The 15,526-nt window shown below is 36.6% G+C and overlaps 1 protein-coding gene across 5 annotated transcripts in view; it reads right to left on the bottom strand.

Moving 5' to 3' along the window:
• Window positions 1–15,059, bottom strand: part of LOC105033355 (uncharacterized) — a 29,142-nt gene extending 14,083 nt beyond the window's left edge. For all 5 annotated transcript variants that reach the window (XM_073258288.1, XM_073258287.1, XM_073258285.1 and 2 more), the window contains exons 1-4: window positions 14,862–15,059; window positions 14,429–14,483; window positions 14,265–14,300; window positions 14,141–14,185 (exon numbers count right to left, since the gene is read on the bottom strand). In XM_073258288.1, the coding sequence (XP_073114389.1) occupies window positions 14,141–14,185; window positions 14,265–14,300; window positions 14,429–14,483; window positions 14,862–15,022 (297 nt within the window). In that variant the 5' untranslated portion in view covers window positions 15,023–15,059. The remainder of the gene's footprint in view (window positions 1–14,140; window positions 14,186–14,264; window positions 14,301–14,428; window positions 14,484–14,861) is intronic.
• Window positions 15,060–15,526: the final 467 nt, after the last annotated feature.

Raw genomic sequence — 15,526 nt, forward strand, 5'->3', positions numbered from 1 at the left:
TGCACCAAATGCGTGCAACAGAGAGGCCGTGCCAAAGGCCTTATGCTCGTCTTACAAACAAGAAAAATAGGCTCGTCCTCACACTTGTGACTCTATTTCGCACCAACACACTGGACTAATTTTATCACGCCCATGACTTTATTTGATCTTCATGCCCATGCACTCGATTATGACATTTTTATCAGCATAGGAATTCGGCCGACATACGAACAAAAGTTAAAAAAATAATGAAACCCTCGCATGACCAACTGCCCGATATTCGATATAATTAAAATAATAATTTATCTATTCACGTACGAGCTGTTTAGGAATTTTGTCACGTCCACGCCCGCGATATCACATGATTAATTATGTCGGTCATGTGAATTCAACCGACATACAAAGATGAGTTAAAAAAAGATGATGGAACTCTCGCATGGCCGACAGCCTGATGCTCGATATAATTCAAATAATAATCTATCTATTCATGCATGAGCTAGTTAGGTCAGGGTTGCTCTTCAAATTGGGCAAACAATTTCACCTGCAAGTGCCTTACCTTAGAAGTGAGAGGAAGAAAAAAGACTTAAAGGATCGCTCAAATCAAGATTCCAGTCTCCAATCATTATTCCCAACGAAATCGTTGGAACTCATAGCGTTAGTATTAAATAGCATTAGTATCAAATCAAGACTTAAAAGATCGTTGCTTCGTAATCAAGAAAGGATCTTCAATAACCTGGAAGATCATGATGCATCATAGCATTAATATTAAATAGAACTGATCTGTTATAAATATATTACTTTTAAAGTTCAAATATATTTAAATAATAAACAAATCAGTAAAATTTCAAAATAAATTCAAAAAAATAATAATTATATATATAAAAGGACGTCCCAAGCATGCACCAAGATGCTCGATCGGGACAGCCTCAGGGGTGGGAGTGGGGCATCCCGTTCCAGGCAAAAATTGGAACGCCCCCATCCCATGGGATTTAAAACCTTGATGTATATGCATTAAAAATACCACTATTAGCTTCAATAAACTATTTGACCTAGTACCTCACAAGATAGTAACTGAGATAGATTTTTGAAGCGAACCTCCAAGAAAAGGTTTATTGGAGTGGCAAAAGTTATAGCAGGTTATGGCGTTACATTTGGGTGCGAAACCAAGATTTTAAAAGCTAGAGCTGAATCTACACCAGTCACCAATCAATACATGCTATCGCACATGCAAATGTTGCTGTAAGGGCACCAACATGCAGCTGGCACAATTGGTACAGTCAACATGAATTGGCATGTGCTGCATGCTGCAGCACATGCCCATCTGTGCTAGCAGGCATCTTAATTCTTGGTAAAAGAGTGCACATGTTACAATAAAAGGCTCCTTTGCATGAAAAAATGATGACCCAACATGCAGCACATGCCCATCTGTGCTAGCAGGCATCTTAATTCTTGGTAAAAGAGTGCACATGTTACAATAAAAGGCTCCTTTGCATGAAAAAATGATGACCCAACACACAAGGCTCCTGCAACCAGTCTAGGGAGGTCAATATATGCGCCCTTACCCCATCATGCAGAAATACTGCTTCCATATTTCGAACACGTGAAGCCAAGGTTACAATGGAGCAACCTCGCTGTTGAACCAAACCCCACCCTCAAAAGGCTCCTTTGTATAGAAATCATATATGTCTTGTCTCACCATTAAAGAAACTAAACAACTTACTAATCTCACCCTCTAGTAACTGATGTATTGCATTTTTATAGTAATTATTATTATTAGTTTTTAATGATTTTGATGAAATTGGTATAATAATTAACTAAATAAATGTAAGAACCTGATATGTTTTATGTCAATTGCAGGTAATTGAGCCAGATCACACCTAATTGGGCTTAACCATGTTTTAAAAGTCAAATTAAGTGAAATTGGTTAAGTCCGATTCAGCAGGGTTTGTCATCCGGAGTCATCAGGTCTTGCATCAAAATCAGAGTCCATCTCAAAGCAGAATAACCAAATCAAGATATCAATGGACCCCACACCTTATCCTTTTTGGCATCATCAGCCAGAAAAGAAACTACAGGTGCAGAAAATAAATCAAGCAGTTAATCTCTCCCATCTAGTCAACCAATCTAAATTCTGGATATTTTGGTGTGAGGACCCCTAAAAGGCAAGCTATAGGACTCCAAATTGAGCAAGATTAGATCCTACAGAATTTTGAGAGAAGCAAGAAAGAAACATAATTTACAGAATTGAATTTGGATTCCAAATGAGGTGGCTACAGTAGGTTGAAGTTGGTAACAATGTTGGATACAACAAAAAACACCCGATACACCCAGATTCTTCTTAGTGTTTCTTGGCACAAAGATCTGATATGGCAACCAATTTTGGGTGGCAAAGAGCTATCTTGGAAAGAATTAAATGGAAGAAAATCAGAGTCCAAACTAATTTTGCATGAGGAGCAAACTTAGAAAGAATTGGAACCAATTCTTGAAAAACTCGATTTGGGCAGCCGAAACCTTACTTTGTTTTGCAGATTTTGTGGACCCACGAAGGTTGAAGAAGGAAGAAATTCTTCTCCTCTAATTAACCATGCCTCCTTTCCTTCTTTTACTATGGAAATCAGAATAAAATCAGAAAATTTGGGCAGCATAAGGAGTAGATGGCTGGTGGTTGCTTAAAGCCTATCCAAAGGAGGAGAGATTCTATACCAAATAGAAAAAATGATATATAGAATAAAATCATGGAAAAAATACCACCTTAACCCTAGCCCTAGCCCTATTTAAGGATCGAAAAACACCAGCAAAAGAAGGGAGGAGAATCATCTTTGAAAGCTAGAAATCAAGCAAGGAGAGTTTGAAGTATCTGGAAGATTTGAAGAGAGGATTCATTCGGCTCTGCAATTCCTTCAGAGTTTTTAATTCTTTCTCTAGTTTACTTTGAATTTATTTTCTAGAACTCATTGTTAGGATGATTTTGGAGTTTTATTCAAGTAAACTTGAGTTTGATTTTGATATGATGAAAAGCTAAATTTCTAACTAGGGTACCTGATGTAGCTTGGATTTAATTTCAATTCCAGAATCTTGTATTAATTTTCTTTGTTAATGCAATTGTTTGTTATTTGCACTTAATACTTTTAAGTATTATTATCTTTGGTACTTGATTGATTTTGATTTATAATTGATACTGGGAAGGAAGATTATAAATTGGAGTTAATAACAAACATCATAGAAATAATAATTGGAGCGGAAGCAGAAGATTTGACCTGTGGGATCTTGGAAATAATCACTGTGCTTATTGAACTAATTGAAATCTATTTTACTATTGGAAGATAGATTATAGATTTTAATTAATATATTTAATAAGACTCGGAAGAGATTATTAAATAATTTAGGATTATTTATCCTTGCATTAATAATTAAATTTGGATTATTAATCGGAATAGCTGGAATTGATAATTGATCCAAGTGAAATCAGATATACCCTAGTGCTTTATCAATCAAATTTTGATTCAGCTTTCATTGAGTTCTTTAGAGTTAATTTTATTTTCCACTGTCATTCAGTTTCGATCGTTTAGATATTAGTAAAATTAGCGTTCATTTTTGATAATTAAACTCAGTCCTCGTGGGAACGATCTCTTATTTATCATTATATTACTTGAGCGATTTCGTGCACTTGCAAAACAGGCTATCAAGTTTTTGGCACCGTTGCCGGGGACTGGTGCTTTAATATCAAGAATAGTTGATTTTACTAGTAATCTAGATATTTTATTTCTTGGATATTTAAAAAAAAAAATTCAAACTTGATTGGACATCTTGTTTCTTTGCATTGCATCTCCATAATTAACTTTAAGGGCACTTAACCCATTAATCGGATAAGGTGGGGATTTGATCACCCTTCCTTAGCCCAAAAACCACATCCTTCATCCTGCATAACCTAGACCTTAATCTAAAATCAATTAAACGTTGGCCCTAGGATATTCGAGCTCAATAGGACAAGAAAGCCCTAAAGTTAGATCCGATTCGAATTGATTAATTGCTCGGTGTCTAAGGCAAGTGGTTTAAGAAGGTGGTTTTCAATTGGTTCCGTTGTCTGACCTGACCAACTCAGTTGGTGTCTAAGGAAAGCAACAAGCAGGGGACCTCCTACATCTTACACTTATCTGGTCGAGATAATTAGTCAGTTTTGGGCTTGGAGTGCTTGAAGGCGATCTTGGAACAGTTAGGAGCTGTCTAGATCTAGGTTAACTCTAGGATAGAAAGTCTATTTTGTGTTAACTTGTTTGCCATTAAAATTTAAACCTAATTAAAACACTCTTCTCTTTCATCTCTAGATTTAGAACTCCTTAGGACTCATCTCTAGAACTCTTTTCTCTCTCCTTCCTCTTCTCTCTTCTCTTAAAAAATAAAAATAAAAAAAAAGGATAATAATCTTTCAAAATTACAACTTAAAAAAGAGAATCGGGTCAACTTGTGAGAATTGAATCAAACCCCATTTCAAGTCAAGAAATTGAATGCACTTGTAAACAAAACATTAAAGCCGTCAGAGAAGGGAAGAAATCTGAGGCAAAAGTAGATCCAGAAATGGCTAAAGATCCAAGGAGAGAAGTAATCCTAGTAGGGAATAATGAGGTTGCTAGAAAGGCAAACCCCAGGGCACTGTGGGATTATGCCATGCCTATTGTGAATGGAGCTTCATCTAGCATCACAAGACCACCTGTGCAAGTAAACAACTTTGAGATCAAGCCTGCTTTGATCCAAATGATCCAGACAGCAGTTCAGTTTGGAGGATTGCCCAATGATGACCCTAATGCGCACATTGCAAACTTCTTGGAGATATGTGATACCCTTAAGCATAATGGAGTGTCAGATGATGCAATTCGGCTAAGATTGTTCCCGTTTTCACTTAGAGACAAGGCTAAAGCATGGTTACAGTCTCTTCCTGCTGGCTCGATCACCACTTGGAATGACTTAGCACAAAAATTTTTGGCAAAATTCTTTCCACTTGCTAAGACTGCCAAGTTGAGGACTGACATCCAAACCTTCATGCAATTCGACATGGAGACCTTATATGAAGCCTGGGAAAGGTTCAAGGATCTGCTTAGGAGGTGTCCACACCACGGGCTGCCTAAATGGTTGGTTGTGCAAACCTTCTACAATGGGCTGAACAACCATACCAGAATTAATATTGATGCTGCTGCTGGAGGTTCATTGATGGAGAAGTCGCTTGATGAGGCCTATGATCTTTTGGAGAAAATGGCCAACAACAATTACCAATGGCCCAATGAGAGAAACATGGCGAGGAAACCTGCTGGGGTTCATGAGATAGACGCTATTACTGCACTCAATGCAAAGGTAGACACTCTTTTCAAAAAAATTAGATCATTTGTCTATTAATGCTGTCAATACTCGTGTGCAGACCTGTGAGATGTGTACTGAGCAACATGCTACTCAAGATTGCCCAATTGACAGCTCATTCATGCCTCCAGTACAAGAACAAGTGCAATATGTGGCAAACCAAGGAAGGCAACAGAACAATCCATACTCAAACACCTACACGCCTGTCTGGAAGAACCATCCAAATTTTTCATGAGGAAATCAACAGCAACAACAGAATTATCAGAATAGAGGACACCTGATTTTCCACAGCAAGAAAAGAAGTCTAACCTGGAAGAATTGGTTGCAACTCTCACCAAGGCCACTACTGATTTCATGGGTGAAATTAAGGCAAACTTTCAAAACCAGCAAGCTGCCATTAAAAACTTGGAAATACAAATGGGACAATTGGCCAACATGGTAGCTAACAGAACTCAAGGGTCATTGCCTAGCAATACTGAAACGAACCCGAAGGAGCATGTAAAGACAATTACCTTGAGGAGTGGAAAACAACTAGGGGAACAACAAGGGAAAGAGCATGTTAAAGAACAAGTAAAGGAACAAACTCAAGAAGAGACTGTGGTCAAAGAGAAGCTAAAAGAGAAAAAGGAAGAGCCAGTAAAGCCCTACAATCCACCAGTTTCTTTTCCTCAAAGGCTCAAGCAAAGTAAGGATGACAAGAACTTTCTGAAGTTTTTGGAGGTCTTCAAGAAACTACACATAAATATTCCATTTGCGGAGGCATTAGCTCAGATGCCTAGCTATGTCAAATTCTTGAAGGACATCCTTTCCAAAAAGAGAAGGCTAGAGGACCATGAGACAGTCATGCTCACCGAAGAGTGCAGTGCAATCATTCAGAACAAGTTGCCATCAAAATTAAAGGATCCAGGGAGTTTTACAATTCCATGCAATATTGGCAATATCGAATTCACTAAAGCATTGTGCGATTTAGGTGCTAGCATTAACTTAATGCCTTTATCTGTTTTCAGGAAGCTTGGACTAGGGGATATGAAACCGACCAGTATTTCATTACAACTAGCTGATCGATCGGTGATATATCCTAAAGGCATAGTGGAGGATGTATTAGTCAAGGTGGACAAATTTATCTTCCCAGTGGATTTCATTGTCTTGGATATGGAGGAAGATAGAGAGGTTCCTTTGATATTGGGGCATCCATTCCTTGCAACTAGCAAGGCACTTATAGATGTCCATAAGGGTAAGCTTACTTTAAGAGTGGGACAAGAAGAGGTAATTTTTAACGTGCTTAATTCTTCTAAATATCCTCTTGAGAATGATGAATGTTTTAAATTAGATGTGATTAATAAATTTGTTAATGAAATAATTGATAATTCTGAATATGACTTGAGTGATGGTGTTAAAAATAAATTTGAATAGTTAATTGAGCATGTTGATGTATTAAATGATGTTGAGAAAATACAGGATTCAGTAGAGGCTAAGCCAAACCCCAAGCTTGAGCTTAAGCAGCTCCCTTCTCACTTAAGATATGCATTCTTGGGAGACTCATCTATTTTTCCTATCATTATATCTGCTCATTTGTCTGCTGAACAAGAGAAAAAATTGTTGCATGTGTTGAAAAAGTATAAGAAAGCACTAGGCTGATCTATTGATGATATTAAGGGAATTAGTCCCAATATATGCATGCATAAAATTTTAATGGAAGAAAACTACAAACCTTCAATTGAGCATCAACGTAGGTTAAATCCTAATATGAAGGAAGTAGTTAGAGCTGAAGTAATGAAATTACTTGATGCAGGAATTATCTATCCTATTTCTGATAGTAGTTGGGTGAGTCCTGTTCAAGTAGTTCCTAAGAAAGGGGGGATGACTGTTATTACAAATAATAAAAATGAGCTGATACCCACTAGAACAGTCACTGGTTGGCGTGTGTGTATTGATTATAGGAAGTTAAACAAAGCCACACGAAAGGACCATTTTTCTTTGCCTTTTATTGACCAGATGCTTGAGAGATTGTCTGGATATCCCTTCTACTATTTTTTAGATGGTTATTCAGGATATTTTCAAATTTCTATTGTACCTGAGGATCAAGAAAAAACTACATTTACTTGTCCATATGGAACATTTGCATATAGGAGAATGCCATTTGGGTTATGTAATGCACCTGCAACTTTTCAAAGATGTATGATGTCTATATTCTCTGATATAGTTGAAAAATTCATTGAAATCTTTATGGATGATTTTTCAATTTTTGGTCCTTCTTTTGATATGTGTTTGACTAACCTCTCCCAAGTTCTACAGCGTTGTGAAGAAACTAATCTTGTATTGAACTGGGAGAAATGTCATTTTATGGTGCAGGAAGGAGTAGTTTTAGGCCATAAGATTTCATCTAGAGGGATAGAAGTAGCCAAATCAAAGGTGGAGGTCATTGAGAAATTACCACCACCAACATCTGTTAAAGGAGTGAGGAGTTTCTTAGGGCATGCTGGCTTCTATAGAAGATTTATAAAAGACTTCTCTAAAATTACCAAACCTCTTTGTAATTTATTGATCAAGGATGCGTCTTTTAAATTTACTGATGAGTGTTTGGTTGCTTTTAACAGGTTAAAGAGAGAATTAATCTCAGCTCCTATCATCACTGCACCTGACTGGAATCTACCATTTGAACTCATGTGTGATGCAAGCGACTATGCTATAGGAGCAGTCTTGGGACAAAGAAAGGAGAATAGACTTCATGTGGTGTACTATGCGAGTCGAACACTGAATAATGCACAGTTGAACTATGCCACCACAGAGAAAGAGTTGCTCGCCATTGTTTTTGCTTTTGATAAATTTAGGCCATATCTTATAGGAGCAAAAACAATAGTTTATACTGATCACTCAGCAATTAAATATTTACTTGAAAAGAAGGATGTGAAATCGAGACTAATTCGTTGGGTGCTCTTATTGCAGGAATTTGACTTGGAGATTAGGGACAAGAAAGGAGCAGAAAATCTTGTAGCAGATCACTTGTCTCGATTAGAGTTAAGTAAAGAAATTGAGAACACTGAGGTACCCATTAATGAGTCATTCCCTGATGAGCAATTATTTGCATTACTCACATCTAGTACACCTTGGTATGCTTATATTGTTAATTTTAAGGCATGTGATATTATTCCTCCTGAATTTAATTACCAGCAAAAAAAAAATTTACATGATGCAAAATATTATTTTTGGGAGGATCCATATTTATATAAGTATTGTCCAGATCAGCTTATTAGGAAATATGTGCCTGAAGATGAAATTAAAAATATTTTAAAACACTGCCATTCATTAGAGTGTGGAGGCCATTTTGGACCCAACAAAACAGCTGCTAAAGTATTACAGTGTGGTTTTTATTGGCCTAACCTGTTTAAAGATGCTATTGCTTTTGTTTCTTCTTGTGACCGATGTCAAAGAACTGAAAATATTTTTTTTAGACAGGAAATGCCACTAACCAATATCTTTGAAGTAGAACTGTTCGATGTGTGGGGATTAGATTTTATGGGGCTTTTCCCACCTTCTCATTCAAATCAATACATCCTGATGACGGTGGATTATGTATCCAAATGGATTGAGGCAGTAGCACTTCCCTCTAATGATGTCAAGAGTGTGCTCAAGTTCTTAAAGAAATACATATTCACACACTTTGGTATTCCAAGGGCTATCATCACAGATGGAGGTAAGTATTTTTGTAATCGTTATTTGGATTCTCTATTGATAAAATACGGTGTTACTCATCGTGTAGGAACACCATATCATCCTCAAACAAGTGGACAAGTAGAGATCTCCAACCATAAAATTAAAAGAATATTGGAGACTACTGTCAACTCATCAAGAAAGGACTGGTCCCTAAAATTAGATGATGCGTTATGGGCATATAGAACAGCATTCAAAACGCCAATTGGGATGTCCCCGTATCGTCTAGTTTATAGAAAAGCATGTCATTTACCTGTGGAGCTAGAGCATCGAGCTTACTAGGCAACTAGGTTGCTAAATTTCAATATGGAAGCTGCTGGGAAGAAAAAGTCATTACAGCTTAATGAACTTGATGAGTTCCGCCTCCATGCATATGAAAATGCAAGAATTTACAAGGAGAGAACGAAAAGATGGCATGACAAGCATATTGTGAGGCGTGAATTCCAAGCAGGACAAAAGGTGTTGCTGTATAACTCCCGCCTAAAGCTATTTCCAGGCAAGCTTCGGTCTAGGTGGTCAGGTCCATTTGAGATTATACAAGTTTTTCCACATGAAGCTGTTGAGCTGAAGAGTGGTGATAGGACCTTCAAGGTCAATAGGCAAAGGTTAAAGAAATACATAGATGGAGGATTTGAGCAACTAAAAACCTCCATATCACTGACATAATGCATTGGGATAGTCAAGCTAACGACTATAAACTAGCGCTTCTTGGGAGGCAACCCAAACAAAATTCTTTTTATTTTTTTTATTTTTTGAGTTAATTTTAATCCTCACTATATTTTCAAGGTTTGAATGGACGTTGTTCACTTTTTGTAGGCACATTGAAGAAGACAAGAGAGATGAAATGACTGAGGACGAGTTGCAAACTCGCACAAGCGCACAGGCATGCTACAAAGGGGAGTACCCCTAACCTTTAAGAATGCCTTGCTATAATATGTATTGTGATGATGATCTTGTCATTGAGCACAATGTCCAATTCAGGTTTGGGGGTACATTTGCATGAGCATTTCGTGTTAATAATATAAGATTGCCATTATGTTTGCATCTTTGTCTTTATTTTTTAATAAAAAAATAAATAAAAAAATAAAAATAAAAATAAATGGAATGTTGATTCATTGATCACTTGTAAGGATATAGAGGGGGGACAATTTTGCCTTTGTGTTATTGTTTGGCTATCTTAGCTTTAAATTTGGAAGTCAAATTCAGGGATTGACTGTTTTAAACTTGTAAATACTTAAATAAAATCTCGTATAGGAGATAGTTACTTTGCTTCACCAATCCTATTTGTGAGCTTTGTTGCATTTGTTAAAATATAATGTAGACAATTTACTTGAGAGAAATGATATAGGCATTCCTTTGGCATACCCTTTTTGATCCCTTGTATTTTCTTTTCATCCTATCTCATATCTAATGTTCATATTTTTTGAGAATAAATTGATTATAATGGTTAGAGCATATTAAATTTTTAGTTTTCCTTCCATTTAAAAAAAAAAAAGTACAATCTACTCCGCTGTTTCAAGTTGCCTAGTAACTAGGAGCATTCATGAGCCCCATGTTTGCTTTTACGTCAAACAGTGACTTGAATTATAAGTATGCAAAGCACTTTGAGTATATGACTTGCTGAGTAATCGGGTGCCTTCATCGCCAATGTCGGTATTCGCGTAAAAAGGCAAATAATGACTTAAGGAAGAGTGCCAAAGTGTATAGGCTATTGTAAAAGTATAAAATAAAACAAATAAAGGAAGAGATGTAAAGTATAAGTAATTAAGTATGCTCTGATTTATTATGGTTAATTTATTTTCACTTATGTGACCATAACCATCATTCTTGTTGCTTGCTTTCAATTTTTTTTAACCCGAAAAAGTCCTATTGATCTCTTGAGTACGTTGTTTGCACTAGTGGAGATGGACTGATAGGATTTTGCATTCAGGATTGGATGTTTGAACCGAATTATTTTATTAAAACCTAAAGGAAGCAGGGTAGCTATTGATTGTGCGTAATTTTGTTTGAGTATGAATAAGTTTAGAATAGTTAGCTTGTGGATTTGCCTTTCGATTTTGGGTTGAGGTGGTTAAGCCATGGCATTTGGGTATTACTCCTTTGTGTCTAGATGGATTTTGAGTATATTAATGTTAAATAAAGTTTTTAGCATTAATTTTTGTTTTAGATTCTCCATTTTTTATTTGGACTTTTCTTTTGCTTGGGGACAACCAAAAACTTAGGTTTGGGGGTATTTGATGTATTGCATTTTTATAGTAATTATTATTATTAGTTTTCAATGATTTTGATGAAATTGGTATAATAATTAACTAAATAAATGTAAGAACCTGATATGTTTTATGTCAATTGCAGGTAATTGAGCCAGGTCACACCTAATTAGGCTTAACCATGTTTTAAAAGTCAAATTAAGTGAAATTGGTTGAGTCCGATTCAGCAGGGTTTGTCATCTGGAGTCATCAGGTCTTGCATCAAAATCAGAGTCCATCTCAAAGCAGAATAACCAAATCAAGATATCAATGGACCCCACACCTTATCCTTTTTGGCATCATCAGCCAGAAAAGAAACTAAAGGTGCAGAAAATAAATCAAGCAGTTAATCTCTCCCATCTAGTCAACCAATCTAAATTCTTGATATTTTGGTGTGAGGACCCCTAAAAGGCAAGCTACAGGACTCCAAATTGAGCAAGATTAGATCCTACAAAATTTTGAAAGAAGCAAGAAAGGAACATAATTTACAGAATTGAATTTGGATTCTAGATGAGGTGGTTACAGTAGGTTGAAGTTGGTAACAATGTTGGACACAACAAGAAACCCCGATACACCCAGATTCTTCTTAGTGTTTCTTGGCACAAAGATCTAATATGGCAACCAAGTTTGGATGGCAAAGAGCTATCTTGAAAAGAATTAAATGGAAGAAAATCAGAGTCCAAACTAATTCTGCATGAGGAGTAAACTTAGAAAGAATTGGAACCAATTCTTGGAAAACTCGATTTGGGCAGCCGAAACCTTACTTTGTTTTGCAGATTTTGTGGACCCAGGAAGGTTGAAGAAGGAAGAAATTGTTCTCCTCTAATTAACCATGCCTCCTTTCCTTCTTTTACTATGAAAATCAGAATAAAATCAGAAAATTTGGGCAGCATAAGGAGTAGATGGCTAGTGGTTGCTTAAAGCCTATCCAAAGGAGGAGAGATTCTATACCAAATAGAAAGAATGATATATAGAATAAAATCATGAGAAAAATACCACCTTAACCCTAGCCCTAGTCCTATTTAAGGATCGAAAAACACCAGCAAAAAAAGGGAAGAGAATCATCTTTGAAAGCTAGAAATCAAGCAAGGAGAGTTTGAAGTATCTGGAAGATTTGAAGAGAGGATTCATTCGGCTCTGCAATTCCTTCAGAGTTTTTAATTCTTTCTCTAGTTTACTTTGAATTTATTTTTTAGAACTTATTGTTAGGATGATTTTGGAGTTTTATTCAAGTAAACTTGAGTTTGATTTTGATATGATGAAAAGCTAAATTTCTAGCTAGGGTACCTGATGTAGCTTGGATTTAATTTTAATTTCAGAATCTTGTATTAATTTTCTTTGTTAATGCAATTGTTTGTTATTTGCACTTAATGCTTTTAAGTATTATTATCTTTGGTACTTGATTGATTTCGATTTATAATTGGTACTGGGAAGGAAGATTATAAATTGGAGTTAATAACAAACATCATAGGAATAATAATTGGAGCGGGAGCAGAAGATTTGACCTGTGGGATCTTGAAAATAATCACTGTGCTTATTGAACTAATTGAAATCTATTTTACTATTGGAAGATAGATTATAGATTTTAATTAGTATATTTAATAAGACTCGAGAGAGATTATTAAATAATTTAGGATTATTTATCCTTGTATTAATAATTAAATTTGGATTATTAATCGGAATAGCTGGAATTGATAATTGGTCCAAGTGAAATCAGATATACCCTAGTGCTTTATCAATCGAATTTTGATTCAGCTTTCATTGAGTTCTTTAGAGTTAATTTTATTTTCCACTGTCATTCAGTTTCGATCGTTTAGATATTAGTAAAATTAGCGTTCATTTTTTATAATTAAACTTAGTCCTCGTGGGAACGATCTCTTATTTATCATTATATTACTTGAGCGATTTCGTGCACTTGCGAAACAGGCTATCAGTAACCTTTGCTTCAATGCATGGATAAAACAGATTTTCAATTATTATTTATTTACTTATGACTAGAAAGTCGAAATTGTTCTAGCCAAAGTGGCAAAGTTAGATCATATATTGAACAAGCAAAAGTCATCCATCATAAATCCTTCCAACAATTGATACTAGTCCCTTTGGCAATTTAAATCTAACACCCTTCAGGAACCAACTTCTAAGGAGCAGCATATTAAGAACAATAAGGCAACTACAATAGAACAAATTTCTTAGCTAAGAAAATGAATCATTTTATGAGTGATTGTATTTCATGGAAGCATAACAAAGCACCAGTTGTTTTCCAATCCTTTGGTAATTGAACCAAAAGCATGTGTAGGAGTGGAAGGTATCGACGCATGCAGGTGGATCTCTCAAAAAATGTTATATGAAGGAAGTTCTTAGGAAGCAAGTGTCAAAGCTAGTTTCAGGAGAGATTCCAGAGTAGGTGTGGCACCCTAAGTAAGAGTTTCTAGCTACTAAGTTCCAGCATTTTAAAAAAAAATAAACATAGAATGGTATAAAGCTAGCTATCCTTTTTTGGAAGATCTACCATTACCCAATAGATGCCGAAGAATATCAAACTTAATTAGGTCAACAAGGCCATCAAATGGATACCATGAGGTGCATTAACCGATGGAATGCAAAAATAACATGTAGAAAAGAGTTTCATCTTTTAAAAAAAAATACACATTGAGCAAAGAATTCACTTTCTTCTAGTATACGCCCCTGCAAACTAGAACTTTGCCAGTAAGGACTGACATATCATAGACATATATTTGCCCTCATCATGTATGGTAACAAGAACAATCAACTTATAAACAAGATGACATAAAACATAAGATGGACAAATTCTGTGATGACGACACTTGAAGCATTTCAATAATTGAGGTACCTACCCCTATAACTGATGACGGATGGTCTTTCTGAAGCCCCTTTATCACCTGCAAGAAGAAGACCCATGAGTTCGTGGACTGGTTGCCAAGCAGAAGCACAGCAGACACATGAAGTGCATGGAACAACCTCCAACACACCTGGAGTGCTCATCACAATCTCCAGCTACACATTTAAAAATGACAGGCATATTAGTAATCCCAGAGAACTCTGACCAAAAAAAAAAAAAAAACAAAAGAAAAAAGGAAACTTCTTTGTTTAGAGAAATAAACAAATTGTGTAATGAGACTCACAACAGAGATGCCACCGCTGAGTGCAGCACAAGCAGCTTCCATTGCCAACTTGCCACTACAAAATAATTCAACAAGCATAAATTTTGTATTCACGACGTACGACAAAGGTCGCACATAAAATTAGCTTTCTCAAAGCTTAATTGTAAAAGAAATTTTTAACAATAATCACCAAGTAATTTAATTTCCCACATCAAGTCACAAAAACGAGAAAAGGACATCAAAATTCGATGAGAATGAATCAAAACTCAATCTTGGATAGCAAAACTAATAGCTTTCATCGGAGGGGGGGGGATCAGATTTTGTAACAGTAATTTTAACGTGACTCAGTTTAACACGTCAAATTAAGTGCAGAGAACTCAACCTTGGATTCCTCCTCTCAAAACCGGGAAAAGAAAAGAAAAAGAATAGGGGGGGCTGGGAGAATTGTCGTTACTCTGGGGCGCGGAGGCACGCGATGACCTGGGATTTCTCAATCTCGATTAGGGCTCTTGGAAGGGGAGATACAGAGGGAGCGGAAGCGCGAGCGGAGGCCGAAGGACGCCGGAGATGGAGAGGAGGAGGAGGATGGAAGCGGGAGAAGCTCGCCAGAGCCATTTGAAGAACGCTAAGCCCTTGGGACCGTTTCTTCTCGCGGATAGCTTTTATTTGGCCCACGCTGACAGAACCGTCCGATCAGCGTTATGTAACTAATCCTGACCGTCGATATGGTTGCACTGCTGCTGTATTGGAAACTGAATTCCCACTTTTTTTTCTATTTGAAATGGATGATGGACTGCACGATTGGTGCACACCAAAACCTTGTGTATTTGTATATTTTGCGGCTTCTGAGGATGGCAAGGTCCATCATGTGTCATAGGCAAGATCAGATTGGAAATAAAATTTTCATCAATGCCAGGGCAGGAATTAATTTTTTATTTTGCTATAGATCTTGTTGCGGCCAATCCCCTCATCGCCTGATCATCGAGAACGAGCGCCTGCAAAAGAAAGTCCGCACTGACGGGAGGTGGCTCCGACGGGGACCCTCCGACGGTCAAGTCAGAGAGGTGACTGGGCAACAGTGAAAAGAAAACAAGGAGCTCAACGAGAGAGGGAAAGAGA

This window comes from Elaeis guineensis, chromosome 5, assembly GCF_000442705.2.
Source record: "Elaeis guineensis isolate ETL-2024a chromosome 5, EG11, whole genome shotgun sequence".
Taxonomy (NCBI): Eukaryota; Viridiplantae; Streptophyta; class Magnoliopsida; order Arecales; family Arecaceae; genus Elaeis; species Elaeis guineensis.